Below are 16,822 nucleotides of genomic sequence, written 5' to 3' on the forward strand. Positions count from 1 at the left end.
GCAAGTGAATTTCCGTGGAATGATCAACACTGAATACATCTGCCCTGCATTTAGCCATATACTATACATACTATTATTCCTTTTTCAACAGTCTCAGAAAATAAACATGACCATATGTGTCCAGTAATGAGGTTAAAAGGAGAAACAAATTTTTATGCTCAACAAAACTAACAAGCCCCCAGATTAACAACTGGATAGTGGATCAACTTGTATTTTTTTATCAATTATATTTGTCTGCTTATTTGCCTAGAGTTGTCTTCCTTTTACTTGTTGAACTCTGTAGCCTGACATCTACCACTTTCTATTATTCCAAAACTATGAATGACTTTCTCTATAAAAGCCAAACACTCAATGGGCAGCCTAACAAGAAGTATGTGGTTCAACAGTAATTTACCAATATGGCTTTAGCTGGATTAACTCTTGTGTTGCCAAAACAAGAGGAAAAAAATTACTCCAACTATGAAAGTTCTAATAATATGAGGATATTAAAAAAATAATGACAGCTAAGTTAGGATAGATATATCACTAGGAAATGAATGTAAAACTAAGAGAGATGTAATGCACTATTATGTACTGTATTGGTGTGTAGCATGAAATGTGAGAATTGTTCTTTTCATTTAGTCTCTGTAACATATAAGTTGCCTTTTTAGCTTAGGTTGATTATATTTCTGTACAGAAAGCTGGTATCACTTGTAATCAGGGTCCCTCTACAGGATAAATCTAAATATACTTTATTTGAACACAGCCATCCTATGGAAAGTACATGTAATATTTAAACTCTGTCTGTACACAACTATTCTACATTACAAACTATATTGGTCCTAAAGGTGTTTACTTTTTCTTGACTTTCCAAAAGATATAGGTAAAGGCATCTGCTTTTTCTTTTCACTAAAAGAACAAGTTATAACCCTTTTGCTGCAAGAGTGGTAAAGTGAGGCATATTCATGTCATGAATGGAATTCATTCATTAAAAAAAAACCTGACAATACAAGACCTCTCTGAATAATAAAAACATAGCTTGCAACTTTTGATTGTTTCAGCTTCTTGATTAAGCAGATGGGAAACAACTTCTCAAAAGGAGCAATTTAAAAAGGAAAAAAACCAAGGGGGAACAATTAGCATATGCTTTATTTTTTTTTAAAGAAGTCTTCTTTAGAATTCCTATCCTTTCTTTTAAGTGAGTTTACACTGAAATCTTCCCCCTCCCCCCCCCTCCCCACCGCCCTTTCAAACTATGTGTGTGACTACTTCATGCAGTATATATTTTACAGAGAAGAAGCAAAGAATTGCAAAAGAAAAGCCACAGCATTCTGGGGCCCCGTATCATTAAGGGTTTGGTACCGATATACCTACTCGCTCGGTGATTAATTATCTGTTACTACTGGCCTTGCAAGAACATTTTAACTTTCCCCCTCCGTACCAGTCTGTCTTAAATGCAGCCCCAGGTTAAAGAACTGCTGGGGGGGGGGGTAACACATCAGGATACAACTCCAGAGAAACTGTACGTGTGTCTAAGAGAGACAGCAAAAGAACAAGCAGCAGTTGGAACTGTTTCGTCCAAGGACCCTCAGCTCTGTGCTAACAGGAATTCCAACACAACTGCTTTGTCTTCCTCTTTAGGATCCGGACCACACTGTTTTCTGCCACCTGTACTCAATTAGACTGTTCTGCTCCCCCCCCCCAAGTTTAGAATTAGTTTTCATAAAGGGACTTATATATTCCGGGGGTGAAAAAGAAGCAAGGACTTTTGGCTGCAATAGTATAGAGGCTTATATATTTAAAAAAAAGTTTAAAAAGGAGGGAGAAAAGAAAATAAGGAGGGTGGGATAAATAAAAGAAGACAAAAGGCAATAAACCAGGATAAATGATCTTACTGGAAAACTTTTGAGAAGGGAGCTTGGTTTTTTGTTTTTTTTTAAAGCAGTATTAGGCTTCCTTATTTGCTTCTTTCTATTTTTTTAAGGAGCCCTTGGGGGATGCACCCGAAATCAACCCAGACATGCCAAAGAGTAAGTTATGACATTACAGAAACTATGCAGCAGCACTGAAATAAAAGGAAGATAAAATGCAAATGATAAAAAGGATGAAATGCAAAAAATTTTAAAAAAAGAGAGAAAAGTATGCGCAAGCCAGCGACGACAGCAGCAGCAGCAGCAACAACAACAACAAAAGTGACCCTTTCCACGTGTGACAATCAAAGGAAATTGTCCTACCTGCTGGGACATTCTGAACAAGAGGTTAGTGTCAGCGTTCTGCCATGTCCCCATGAAACCCGACTCGGAGGTGGTTGCCGTCCTTGTTGTTCCGAACTGCATGGAGTTGTCACTGCAGGAGTCTCTTAAAGTCAAGGCTCTTGCCCTCTTTCGTTCCGTTTGTCTCTGAATGTCTCTGTCTCTCACATCCACTTCTGCCTCTTCTGACTGAAAAGTGAAGGTGGATTTTTTTGAGTCTCTTGGCAGCCAGTAGCAGGAGTCTGGTGTTGTTAAGCTAGCTGCGTTGTGCATTTCATTTGGGGGAGAGGGGCTTTGGGGAGGGGGCAACAGCTTCCTTCTCACCTTCTGCACAGTTACCCCTATCATTTATGCATACCCTGTGAGTCCCAAAGCTCGCCTTGGCTTGGTTTTTTACAGCTGCCTGTCAGGTGTGCCGGCTGCACTGAGGAGAGACCCAACCATCAGCTTCATACTCTCAGCCACTGGATGTCATTGGATAGCAGAGCAGAAGAGAGTGAGCTGCACCCGTTGCTCCACTGTCAGGCTCCAAATGACATCTCAGCACTAAGACCACTTGGGTCTCAGCAAGCCCGTGCACCTTTCCTCTGCTGACCAGAGGAAATTCGGGAGAAAAAAGCTGTGGCCCTTTCCCTTGTTTCCTTTTAACAATCCTGTCAAGAGCAGCCTGTAACTGCTGACACTTCCCTGTTAAATGCAGACTGCAAACCTTCAAACAGAGAGGAGGGAAGAGGGCAAATCAACTCCTCACGCGCGCGGCGTACAGACAATAAGCATGCAGAATACCACACAAAGTTGATGTGACTTCAATGTAAATACGCACACACGCAGGCACACACACACACACACACACATATTAAAGACCGATACGGATGTCACAGCTACTTTGCAATCATCCCAGCCCAAATTTCTCATCAACAACCGGGGGTGGGGGGAAAGCTCTTACCCAAACAAAAAAAGGGGGGTGTTGGTGGTGGAAATAAGATAATCTTCAAATTCTTTTAAATATAAAACTAGGAACCATTACATATATGTTTCATCTCTCACAGCTTTCTTCTCTCTCCCCTTCCTGTTAACTGCCTAAATGCCTTCAGGAGCCGAAGTCAGAGGGGGGAAAAAAGTGTCTCCTTTCTTTTCTATAAAGATTAAACGTCTCTTTCTTTCTTTTGTCCTATTTAAAACTTTACAGATGAAGACTGTATAACAACCTTTCAACAACCTAAAGGAAAAGGAAAAGACAGGAGGAGCAAAACAATTCCATCCCAGAAAAAAAAGACATATTTCTATTAAAATAAACTAGTGTTTATGAGAGATCACAAGAAGTCAAAAAGCCCCTGTTATCAACAACTTTTAAAAAATCATATGCACTTAGAACAACACATAGTATTTTCCCATTGCTGATACGTAGTTTGCCGTCTTATGAATAAAAGCTGGAAGGAGGGGCACGGAGGAGAGAAAGAGAGAGAGAAAGAAAGTGTTTGTGTGTGTGTGTGTGTGAGAGAGAGACACACACACACACACAGAGTCCTACACAGAGTACACAAATACTGCAACTTTAAAAAAGAAATGTAAAGCAAAATTCATGCTGCCTGATAAAATCAACTTGCATTAAAAAAAAAAAGAAAAGCAATCTTGCTTGTCTCAACTGAATGTGTAAGAAACATTCATCTTCTAATAACGTCTACAATTTTAGAGATCAAATGTACCACTCCTGCAGTTTTTTTCCTTAAATAAAGAACAACAATAAACCTTATTCTCCTCAAAAGCAACAAAACGATCACGAGAAAGCTTCAATGGCAGCCTGGTGTCATTAGAGCCCAATGAGAAAAGATGAGAAAATGTGCACTATGTTGACACAAATGTGTCTTCCTTTTTAGATCCTGGCATCTCCTGAAAGCTTTTCTGTTAAAACTTCCCTCCAGTTCACCGCCATTAAGCACACAAAAGTCTCAAAAGCTGCAAATTCAATATCTTAGCAGCAGAAATGAGAACTCAAAGAACTGTTGCTTTAAAATATATTAAGTCCACCTGCAGTCAAGAAAAAATATTCTTGTTGCGTGAAATGGAGATGGGGGTGCAAAAAAAAACCCAAACCATATGAGGCAATTGTGCCAACAGTGGCTGTACCTACAGCTAACTATTACCCACTTAAACTCCTTCTCAAATTTGCTAGCCTCTTGCTTTCTGAAGTGGCACTCAGTCCCTTAGTCAAGCTGCCTGCTCAGCTCCTGACCTTCTGACTAATAGCTGTTATTTGTGGGAGGCTTAAGGACAATGTCAATAGCCAGCTCCGAGGCTCTGCATCTCCTACGCAGTGTCTTTCTTTCCCTCCTGTCCTGCAGTCCTCCCCGCTCCCGGAGAGAGATGTGGGGGGGGGGGAGAGGGGAAAGAGGAGGGAGCAAAAGCCCACGCACACAAAATCAACTGGCATGCAGCAGCAAGCACCTGCAGTAATAGACTCTTTTATTAAAACTGTTATTCTGCAAGACTTGAAAATCCCAGTGGACTGGGCCATGTCAAAGCCGATATAATTAACTAGAGGCTCAGCAACGGATCAATTACCAGACAAGCAAGTGATAGTGAAATCAATGAAAGATCATCAGCCACATTATCAGTGTTGCAACTCATTAGGATAAAACTGAGAAATGTGCTCAAAGCCAGCCCAAGCAAGGTGGCATTACAAAACAAAGGGCTAATTTAGAGGCCCTGCTGTGAACAATCTGTAACAGAATTAGCCTTTTCCCCCCCTAAACGGCACAGCTCTGTAACTAAATGTGACAGTCAGAGAGAAGCAGTTTATTAAGACACCAACTCCAAGTTTATTTAGTTCATAAACTCTCTCCTAGAAAATCAATACAGTCTGCACAGGGTTATTAGGCTGACTAGCTAATACATCCAAATCTTTTCTTCCAAAGCAGCACCTAACAGAGAGAAGAAAAATTCTCAACAACTGCAGGGGATGACATCAGAAAAAACTTACCCTACAAAAGCCACATCATGGTATACAGCAGTCATACACACAATCCAGAAACTAACAAAGCAGCATGTGTTACAGCTTCCTCGCCAGTAACTACATTAAATGACACATTGCTATTAAATAAATAATTGTTCTAATTAGGTATGTTAGAATTAAGAAGTAAACCAACACATGCCAATTGTCTCCAGTTCAGTGTGTAAGACACCAAGCATTTTAGGAATAGCAAAAATCCTTACAATAGTAAAAGACACAGAAGTTACACTAAGGATTCTCTGCTGAAGCTGATACCTTATCCACGCATTTAATTGAGAGTGACACCATTTGGATAAAACAAGATATATACATTCAGATCAGACCACCCTATAGTTTTTTGTTTAAACTTAGAACCTTATCTGGAAACTGTTTAGCATGAATGGATGGCGGGATGTAAGAACTATACAAAAATGTACTTCATAGCATGTGTATATAGTGAGCACATTTTAGGATGCCTAAGGCGCTGACATAAATACAGCAAAATATACTAATGTGGCAACTGATATAATTTCTTTATAGACATTTTGTACTACTTGAAATGCCCGTAACATAATGAAAAACAACTTGTTAATTTGCTCTGTAATAATATTCTTTATATTCAATCTCCAATGTTAATATTTCCCTTTGAAATTAATTATTTTTTTCCCTTGGTGCAAGGAAATTGTTACGATATTTTTTTAAAATATTGTCTCGTAAGTATAAATACCTCACCTGACATGGATGGTTTTTGTTACACTTCAATAATCATAAACGCTACAAATTTACTATTATTGTAGTGTTTTGAATTGAGTCACCATAGATCATGTTCCAAAAAAATTATTGAGCAAAAATTTAATAGATTTCAACTATCTAATCTAGCTCTGTTCTCTAGAGTCAATATTTTGCAATATTTAAATATATTGTAAAATGAAAGAATTATCATAACATTTTTTTCATGATAGGATTGCTGCTTAATGAATGATAGTCTTCCAGGTATATAAGAAACAGAGTAACTTAATTCCCTGAATACAGAATTATTTTGATATCAGTTTTAATTTTAAAAAGAGCAATACCTCTATATTTCTATAATTAGGTGATTGCTACTTTATACACTTTATATTCAATGCATATTGTACTTTAACTTTTCTAAATTTTTGGACAACTATTCATCTTTATTACTTAATTAGAAATTGCACATATTTAAAAATATTGTCCTTGTAACTTATTTTTGCCACAGTTCATCTCTATCAATAGAAGCAACATGAACTATCTTTAAGGATTTAAAGAAGATTTTAAGAAGTTATTTTCATGTAATTCAGATTTTAATGAGGAAAACAACCATAGATTCCTGAAATCACTTTGATGTATGCGTATTGTACATATACATTCAACATCTGAATTTCAGTTAGTATAAGCATACAAGATTGACGGGAAAGAATGCAATTAATTCTCTAATCACAAGAAACAATCCTTTCCCTGCCCCCCCAACAAAGATTTATATATAAGCCTTAATTCCCACAATTAATTGTTTACCACTTGTAGTGATGTTTACAAGTTTTCCTAACTTGTATATTTTAACTATAGATATAGAAAGTTTTGTTACAGACGGAAACATGTTTAGGTAGGTTTGCACAAGATTGCAATATGAACCTTTCACTTAAATGCCAGGGAAATCTAGTGCACAGTAAAGCACCCTCCCTAGCCATGGAGAAGCAAAAAGGAATAAAAACTTGTTTCAGATTTCCCTATATAGCTGATGTCAATAGAATGCATGCTGGTATACCATCTGACTAGGACCTTTATAAACCATAAATATATGACTATTGACTAAGAAGCTTTAGTTTCACTTACTTGTGTACTTCAAGCTGAAAAAAACGAGGTGCTTCCATAACAGAAAGCCAAATTTAGTACACATAAACTTTAATAAAAATGCTTTATATAACAAAAGTTCAAACATTTATCAGAGGAATATTTAGCAGCCCAAAAAGAGAAGAATCTTAAACCTTCTACCATGGAAGGCCATGCTATCTCCATTATTATTATTTTTTTACCCCATCATCAGCAAGACTTTTTGACGTTTAAGCTGACTTGCTGAGTTTAATCTGGTGGGTGCTGCTATTTATCTTAAAAGCACATCAATAAGTTAAGTTTCAATGTACTGGTTATTTAGTTGTTTTTTTTAAAGTATATTTCATGACTAGCGATCTTGAATGCCTGCTTTGTAAAAAGAGAGCAAAAAATAACAAAGAAGGGAAGGATGAAGAAAAAGAAGCAATTTTCATCAAGTATTCTCTGAATAGCTGTACGGTCATAAAAGTAATAATTAAAAATAGACTTATAATGAATTTTTAAACCACTAAGTTAAAGACATATTGGAATGTAGCAATACTGGAATCCCTCTCTGAACACACAAGCTAGAAAAGCAGAAATTACACACAAGCAAAATAGGTGTGAGTTTTCTCCTTATCACATCAACTAAGTGATGAATCGAGTTATAGCAGCAGCTAGAAATATATTCAAGGCTTGAAAAAGGCTAGATTTAGTTAGTTTAAAAAAAACACCTAAATTCATTGGCATGGATTGGGCATATCTGTTGGAATGCACTTTTTAAGACATATACAGTATACGTTCACTAAGAATTCTGTATAGTACATTGATTTAGTGTACACTACCTGAAATCCCAGAGTCTGCATTCAGCTGCTAGCAGATTTTATATCAGTAATAACACTGTACTGCCCTTTATCCTCCTGTTATTAACTATTCATTTTCTAGGGTTGGTTAAGTAGATTTCTGGGTTAAAGATCAGTGGATTTTCATGTGACACACTCCAGTATTCATGTAGGACAAAAGTGTCCCTGTTCTTACCATAAGAATAAAACGGGTCCTCCATATCTCATGACAATCGGGCCTTGATTACATCTAAACAGCCAAGTTTAGATAATTTTTTGAAAATTATTCAGCAAGGAAGAAGGAATTGTTCCGGCAGATACCAAAAATTATTGGCCTTGCATGCATATGAAGAGGATAAGAAGAGGATCTGAACAGGAATCAATGAGTCCACATTGCAAATGGATTTTATTCAATTGTCCAAGGCTATTGTTCATCTTTAGAGGGACGCGGTGGCTCAGTGGGTTAGGACGCTGATTGTCGATCAGATGGTCGGCAGTTTGGCGGGTCGAATCCCGAGTGCTGCATAACAGAGTGAGCGCCTGTTATTCGTCCCAGCTTCTGCCAACCTAGCAGTTCGAAAGCACGTAAAAATGCAAGTAGAAAAATAGGGACCACTACGGTGGGAAGGTAACAGCGTTCCGTGCGCCTTTGGCGTCTAGTCATGCCGGCCACATGACCATGGAGACGTCCTCGGACAAGCGCTGGCTCTTCGGCTTTGAAACGGAGATGAGCACCGGCCCCTAGAGTTGGAAACGACTAGCACACATGTGCGGGGGAACCTTTACCTTTACCTTATTGTTTATCTTTAGTGTAGTCATTCCCAACCTGGAATCCTCTGCTATGTTGGGTTCAGGAATCCCCAGCTTAATTGGGAGGGCCAAGTTGGGTGAGTGTATTGTGCCTCAGTGTATTGTAAGGCTGAGTTTGAGTCACCCAAGGAAATTATCTTAATCACATAATTCTTAAGCCCTACTTTCACATTATCCTCTTAAGAGCACAAGAAAGGTCCATCCATCTTGACCAGGATTGGGCCACTATGGCAACTTTATAACCTGTGGACTTCCACTTCCAGAATTCCTGAGCCAGCCATATTTTGGTTGAGGTTTCATCCATCCTTTTTGACCTGAACGTTTTTACTATCCTACATGTAGCAAATTGTTAAACATGGAACTTTATGCAATATAAAGCATGGATATCTCCTACTCCTAAAATTATGCCCCATATGAAATGTCTAATTATCATGAGTATTTGGAGTCACGTGATGCCACAGGATCCCATTTTTTTGAAACAGATCTCCATCTTTGCATTAAAAGTACAGCGCTTCCCTTCATCATCAAATTAATTCCAAGTATATTTGGGGGGATATTGAAGAGCAAGAAATGCCAACCCTCATTTAAATAGGATAAATAGTTGTAATCCAGTTTGGATGAAAAAAAACAACTTTTGATTATCCGTAAAAGACTGAGGTCCCATTTGCCTTGTCCTGAAGCCTGAAAAGTGCCTCACGGTGCTTTCAAACATATCGTTGAATCCTCTTACACTTTTGTTTTATTAAGTACCATTGACACATTACTTAACACTTGTAACAGCTTAATGCTATCCTGCTTTGCATAGTAAATCATCAACAATTTGTATCGTATCCACTGAAATAAAAGATCCCAGAAACACAAGGAAAAAGAGTTTGCTTGAACTCATTTCTTACCTCTAACTTTCAGACCCTATTAAGTTTTTATCTGAATCCCCCTCCCAATTCTACGTTTCTTGTTGTCATATACTAATACTTATAGTGCATTTCATTTTTCTGTAGGGAGTGTCTCTCCCCAGGAGCTCAAATGGAGCAGAAAGCACAGCCATCATTTGTTAGTCCTTTAATAATTGTCAAAGGATTGCTGGTAGGGTTGGCACCATGACACATAGCTCATTTTATTCTTTCAAGAATAAAATCCTGATTTAATTATAAGATAAATCAGGATTAACCTGGACTCATCAAATTATATTTCTGTTGGATTATAAAGCTCACAACCCATCCTAAACTGCCTTTCTGCCTTTTTCTAACTACCTCCAGTCACAAATTCCATTAAGAGCCATATGTACACGACTTTATGCAATAAAGAAAAAAGATGGGACTATTCAGAGCAGGGATGTAGTGAAACTACACAAAGCTGGCATGACGACAGTAGTTCCAAGGTGGCATTTTAATAGAGCAAACAGCATTTTCTTTCCCCAAGAATGTAAGTCAGGGAATAGCTGTGCAACATCTGTTAGACTATGAAATGTTAACAGATGTCTTAAGTGAAAAAAGTACAATCCATACAGGAAACCTTACACCAAACAGATACTGCTAACTTTCCACAAATTACAGGGGGGAAAAAAAATATTGGCATCTTGCTTCTTTTCTGTGAAATTTATAAAGCATTTCTTCCGCTTGGGTTTTCCTAAGTAGGAAGATACTGACTCATAGCTAAAAATCCATTTAAAACATATCAATTTCTAATAATGACATGTATTTTTGAAGCTTATGTTAATATACTCCTGATTTTTAAATATTTATCCAAAACTTTTTATATAGTTTTGCTTTGAGAGATAGATAAAGGGAATTTTAAGTGGATAGCCTCAAAACAAAACAACTTACAGGGACTATGTATTTTTTAAGTTGCTTGCTGTAAGATTTATTTGGAAAATAGTGACATCATTAATGTGCCCTTGCTACCATGAGCAAAAGAATTTCTGTGCTCTTCACATACAATATTTAACTTGATTATTTAATTTGAATATAATTATCCATTCAAATATTAAATACAACTTTTTTTAACAAGAAGAATGTTATAGCAAGGACATTTCTGAACTCCCTAAACATTATTTTTATTCAAAGTCTACTGTAAACCTCCTTGCCCATTTTACACCTAACACTGCACATGGTTAGTTCTGACTAGGAAGAGAAAAGATGAAAGGGTAAATACAAACCACAGCAGTAGTAAAGGGATCAAGAATTTCTCATCTGTAATAAATGCATAAGGAATTCAGCTTGATATATGAAAAGCCACATCCATTTTTGTATATACTTTTTAAAGTTATGCTTTCCAATGGAAATAGTACGCAATTTGGTGCAATAAATTAAGATGTTAGCCTAGAAGCCAGGAAACTGTGAGTTCTAGATCCTCCGTTAGCCAGTCACTTTGGGCCAGTCACTCTTTCTCAGCTCAACTCACTTTGTTATGGGGAAAACAGGAGGAGGAAGGAGCATTATGTAGGTTTGCTTTATTATTTATAAAAATAATAGAAGTGGGATTAAAAATTATATATATAAAGTATTTCTCTGAGAATGTATTAATATATGCATGCATAACTCTCATTATTGGCTGGCTTCTCCATTGAGTCTTCTCCCAACTCTACTTTCTTCAAAATAATTATTCATAGAGGTCCAGATGCTACCAAGGGGAAGCCAGCTAGCCATGAGAGGTAGAGACAGAACTGAACACAACCTGGCCTACCACTTTTTCTTAGCTTATTCATCATGCCCTATTGATGCTTGCATTCAGTCTTCTTATACTTTCAGTGGTCTGAGGCTATGATTCCTGGAAAAATAAAAATCTTTAAAATAATAATAATAATAATAATAATAATAATAATAATAATAATAATAATAATAATAATAATAATAATAATAATAAGTTGGAAGGGACCTTGGAGGTCATCTAGTCCAACCCCCTGCTCAGGCAGGGAACCCTATACCATTTCAGGCAAATGGCTGTCCAGTCTCTTCTTAAAAACCTCCAGTGTTGGAGCATTCACCACTTCTGGAGGCAGGTTGTTCCACTGGTTAATTGTTCTAACTGTCAAGAAGTTTCTCCTTAGTTCTAGGTTGCTTCTCTCCTTGACTAGTTTCCATCCATTGCTTCTTGTCCTGCTTTCAGGTGCTTTGGAGAATAGCTTGACTCCCTCTTCTTTGTGGCAGCCCCTATAGGTATTGGGGTTTTTTCCCAACCAAAAGAGCTCATCCGATTCTCCTGTATACAATAACAGTATTGTATGGATCAAGCTGGATGTTTACGTTTTTGGGCGGGGGAAGGAGGGAGAAGCGGGAAGTGCAAAACATTTATAATCAGGACCTTTTACCTATTCAGGTAAATGAAATCTAGCAATTGTAATCTCAGCAGGAATCTGATTATTCCTCCACAAAAATTGATAATTCATCTAGCAAACTAAGATGTATTGAGATAGGCTTGTAGATTTAAAAAGATAATGTTTAATCTACACTTTCATTGCCAGTTTAATTCCTGGCCAGGCAATAAAAATGGGAGACTTCTATCTAAATGCAAACAGAGGGAAGCTCAATCAGTTGATCTGGAAGAGCTACAGCACTTCTGTTATTTCCATGATGTGTGTCATTGTGCTGAAGATACTGAACACCGTATTTCAATAACAGATTACAGAAAAAACTGTGCTTTGATCTTGAATCATAATCTGGAATATGGTAAATCTAGCCAAGCACAGATAACACTAATAGGGATCGGGGGGGGGGGACGGGGGGGCTTTCACAACAGTCATGGAATAATTTCCTGGTTTGATCAAAAGAAAAGTTTAAGCAGGCTTCCCTGAAATAGCAGAAAGGGTTTTTTTTATATAGGTAGTCCTTTATTTATAATTGATCTAAACACTTCCATTGTTAAGCAAGAAAGTTGTTAAGTGAGCTCTGCCCCATTTTACGACATTTTATGCCATGGTTGTTAAGCAAATCACGGCAATTGTTAAGCGAATCATGTGATTTGTTAAGCGAGTCTATGTTCCTCCTTAACTTTGCTTGTTGGAAGCCAGCTGGAAAAGTTAAAGATGGTGATTATGTGACCCTGGGACACAGTGCATAAACATATCATTAGCATATTCCAGTTGCCAAGTGCCCACATTTAGATCACATGACCATGGGGATGCTACAACATTGTAAGTGTGAAAAATGGCTATAAGTCACTTTTTTCAGTGGCGTTGTAACTTTGAACAGTCACTAAACAAAGACTACCTGTATTGAATTTGTTGCTAAGAATCTGACTCTTTTTAACCACTACAAAATTCCACATTGATTCATCATTCTGAACTAGGCTGCTAGGCTGCATTAACAGAGGGATAGAATCAAGATCACGTGTTAATACCACTTAACAAAGCCTTGGAATACTGCACCTAGTTTTGGTCACAACGATGTAAAAAAGATGTTGAGACTCTAGAAAGAGTACAGAGAAGAGCAACAAAGATGATTAGGGGACTGGAGGCTAAAACATATAAGGAACGGTTATTGGAATTGGGTATGTCTAGTTTAATGAAGAGAAGGACAAGGGGGGACATGATAGCAGTGTTTCAATACCTCAGGGGTTGCCGTAAAGAAGAGGGAGTCAGGCTCTTCTGCAAAGCACCTGAAAGCAGGACAAGAAGCAACTGATGGAAACTAGTCAAGGAGAGAAGCAACCTAGAACTAAGGGTAAATTTCCTGACAGTTAGAACAATTAACCAGTGGAACAACCTGCCTCCAGAAGTAGTGAATGCTCCTTCACTGGAAGTTTTTAAGAAGAGACTGGACAGCCATTGTCTGAAATGGTATAGGGTTTCCTGCCTGAGTAGGGGGTTGGACTAGATCAGCATTTCCCAACCTTAGCCATTTTAAGATGTGTGGACTTCAACTCCCAGAATACTCCAGCCAGCCATGCTGGCTGGGGTATTCTGGGAATTGAAGTCCACATATCTTAAAATGGCTAAGGTTGGGAAACGCTGGACTAGATAACCTCCAAGGTCCCTTCCAATGTTGTTGTTGTTGTTATAACTATAGGCTAGACTACAATAAAGCTTTTTTTTAAAATGTAGGGTTGGTTTTAAATATGACATGGAAATATGACATTACCCCAAAATGTGGTTTCCTAACTTTTTCTGTTCAAGTTAGAAGTGCACTGTAATTCTTATACTGGCAGCTTGAATGTTCCTAGACAAATTCAACTGAATGATGTTAACAAATCCAGACAAATGCAGTTTCTAATATTGCTACTGGGTGAAATCAGTATATTAGGGTTTGCTTGGTATTTTTTTTTCCTTACTCTAGGTAGGACAGAATTCATTTCATATTATGAGTATTATTACCAGCTGGGATTTTTAATCTGCTCAAGGAGTAGACTGTTTCCTAACAATCAGCTGCTGCCATCACTGGAGCCTTGATCCTACCTACTTGCTAATATAAATATTAGGATATTTTTTTTTGCAAATGGTAAATTTTGATTTCCAGCAGCAAACAGTACTGCAGTAATGATGGTATTTTACTCAGCTGGTTTGCAGAAGAACAGGTAGAACAACGGCTAATGACCCTCTTTTACCGGTCTACTATAGAGAGAGCGTCCTCTCGTATGGTTTTGTGGTTTGGTATGCTGGTCTGACAGCCGCGGATAGGAAGGCATTACAGAGGGTGGTGAGCACAGCACAAGACATTGTGGGCTGTCCCCTGACACCACTGGATGACATCGCCAGGGCTCGCTGCCTTGGAAGAGTGAGGAAAATTCTCAGGGACGACTCACACCCTGGACGGTATCTCTTTACTCTCCTACCATCGGGTAGGAGATATAGGAGTATAGCCAGCCGCACCAACAGGCTGAAAAACAGCTTCTATCCGTGGGCTGTTAGGCTTTTGAATGAGAAATAACTTTTGTGAACTTTATGCAGAATTGACTTGCGAGGCTGGTGTGTGGTGCAATTAGTTCACATGGTGTAATAAGATGGAGGGTTTGTTGTCACTGTGAGTTGGGGGGGTGGGAGCATGAAGTGAGGCTCAGCTAATCTCAATGTATATACATGGTTGTACTTTGACAATAAAGGTTCATTCATTCATAGGGCAGTCTTTTGCCACAACTCTAAAGCTGCTTCACCATGCTTGTCTTCCATCTCAGGACTGGCAGGATTCAGCTGCTGTAAATCTTGTGCACCTACAGGGATTTCCTTACAAATGGGTCTGTATTGTGCTGTTGTTTCAATATTCAAGATTCCAAGGACTGCAACTGATAATGAAATTTATTTGAAATTTAGTCTTGCCCAGAATAATTCATAAAATGCCTCCTCTACCTGGTAAATAAATATAGCCTGCATTTTCTTTTCTCACCTTATCTTCAACTGAGGTGTTTTTACACATGGACACACACATTCATTGAAACTGATAACCATTCAACCATTTAACCTATCAACCTGACCACTAAGGGGCAGCAAAGAGTTAGGGTTTGTAATCTGCTGGCTGCAATCTAGTGGTCATCTGGATTTGTGCAAGTCCTGAAGTGCTGTTGAGCCATTTCAAGAGGATTTCACCCACCAAGAAGTGGAAACCAAATTCTAAATCTACAATCCTCCATACACTTCCAAAGAGCTCCTATTAAATGCAACTGGAGTGATTTCTACATAGATACACACAGGATTATGCTGTAATTTATCATCTAATGATAAAACAAATTGAACTGCAAGTGTCACATCTGCCCTTTTTCTATCCAGAAGACACAAGTTCACTACCATCACAAGACAAATCGTAGCAGCTGCTGTCACATCAAGCATCCTATGACTACATGGTAAAAAAAAAATCAATCTGCAGAGCCCTGCCATTTGTTAAAATACATCTTGTGTATGAGGAATTCCCATCAGTGCTAAGAATTATTTCATTAATGGATGGCTATCTTAGGAAATGCAGATAGAAAACAATTGGGCCAAATATACTCTTCCTTCCAAGGTACCAGCTGTTGCTTGATAAAACAGAATACTGATGGGCATGGGAAATTGCAACTGATTATTTTTCTAATAGAAAATTGTCTAGCCATGCAGTTCTTCTGTATGTATCAAGGGACAGGTAATTTCATCTATCAACAAAAACAGAAAAATGGGGCCCTACTTGTGATCTAGTTTTATGACATCCGAAAGCACCTTCATACATACCATGGGCCTTCAAGCAACATTAGCACTGGAAGCTTAGTAAGATTGATCTTGGAGTTCATGGTCTCTTATTGTCAACAGTACATTATAAAACCAATACTAAATACTTTATAAACAGGTCTCCCTACAGTGTATTAGAAGAGGAGTGCATATTTCATACTCCACAGTTTAGTAGCCACACATCCATCAGACAATTAAATAATTTATCAGGGGCTTAAAAGTGCAATACAAGTCAATAAACTTTTGAATACTTACAAGCTGCTAGCTATATCCAATTTTCTAGACTTTTTAATTACTTGAACATTCACAATGGAAACTATTTTGTCATTATATATAATCAGGAGGTTGAGTGAAAACATGAGAAAATAGTTCGTAGTAGAATTTCACATTTCAAATCAATTCTCTCTCTGCTCATCTAAATGTGTTGATTTACCTACAAAATTAAGCACATACTTACTCACCTATTTTGAATGTTTCTGAGTTTTATATCTTTCAGTGGAATTGATACATATGCAGAATATAGTACTGATTACGGTTGTTCACACAGACAGCCGGACGGTTAGACTGGATTGTATTTGTCCACCTAGGACAGGGGTGTCAAACTCAATTTCATTGAGGGCTGCATCAGCATTGCGGTTGCCCTCAGGGGGCTGGGTGGGTATGGCCAGGGTGGGCGTGGCCTACTGGGTGGGCGTGGCTAGAGTGCGTATGGCCTACTGGGTAGGCATGGCCAGCTCTACATCGTTCACATCAAGGGTGCCTATGGGGGCCTGGGCAGGAGTGGGACAGATCTGGGTCTCTGGCAGAAGGACTGTCTCTGGGCCAGGGCCAAGGTAGTGGGGGCCATTCCCTCACTGTTTCCAGGATGGCTTCGCGGGTCACATGAAACCATTTCGCGGGCTGGATCTGGGCCCCGGGCCTTGTGTTTGACATGTCTGACCTAGGATCTGTAAAAAGAGATGTTGTTGTCGTAACAGGATGTAAGCTGTTCCGAGTA

The 16,822-nt window shown here is 38.4% G+C and overlaps 1 protein-coding gene across 1 annotated transcript in view; it reads right to left on the bottom strand.

The window, feature by feature from the left end:
- Positions 1-2,579, bottom strand: part of BNC2 (basonuclin zinc finger protein 2) — a gene marked incomplete at its 5' end in the record, with an annotated part of 307,089 nt that extends 304,510 nt beyond the window's left edge. The window contains one exon of the mRNA XM_081321218.1: positions 2,214-2,579. Within this exon, the coding sequence (XP_081177344.1) occupies positions 2,214-2,579 (366 nt within the window). The remainder of the gene's footprint in view (positions 1-2,213) is intronic.
- Positions 2,580-16,822: the final 14,243 nt, after the last annotated feature.

Source organism: Vipera berus, assembly GCF_964194415.1.
Source record: "Vipera berus genome assembly, chromosome: 2".
Lineage (NCBI taxonomy): Eukaryota > Metazoa > Chordata > Lepidosauria > Squamata > Viperidae > Vipera > Vipera berus.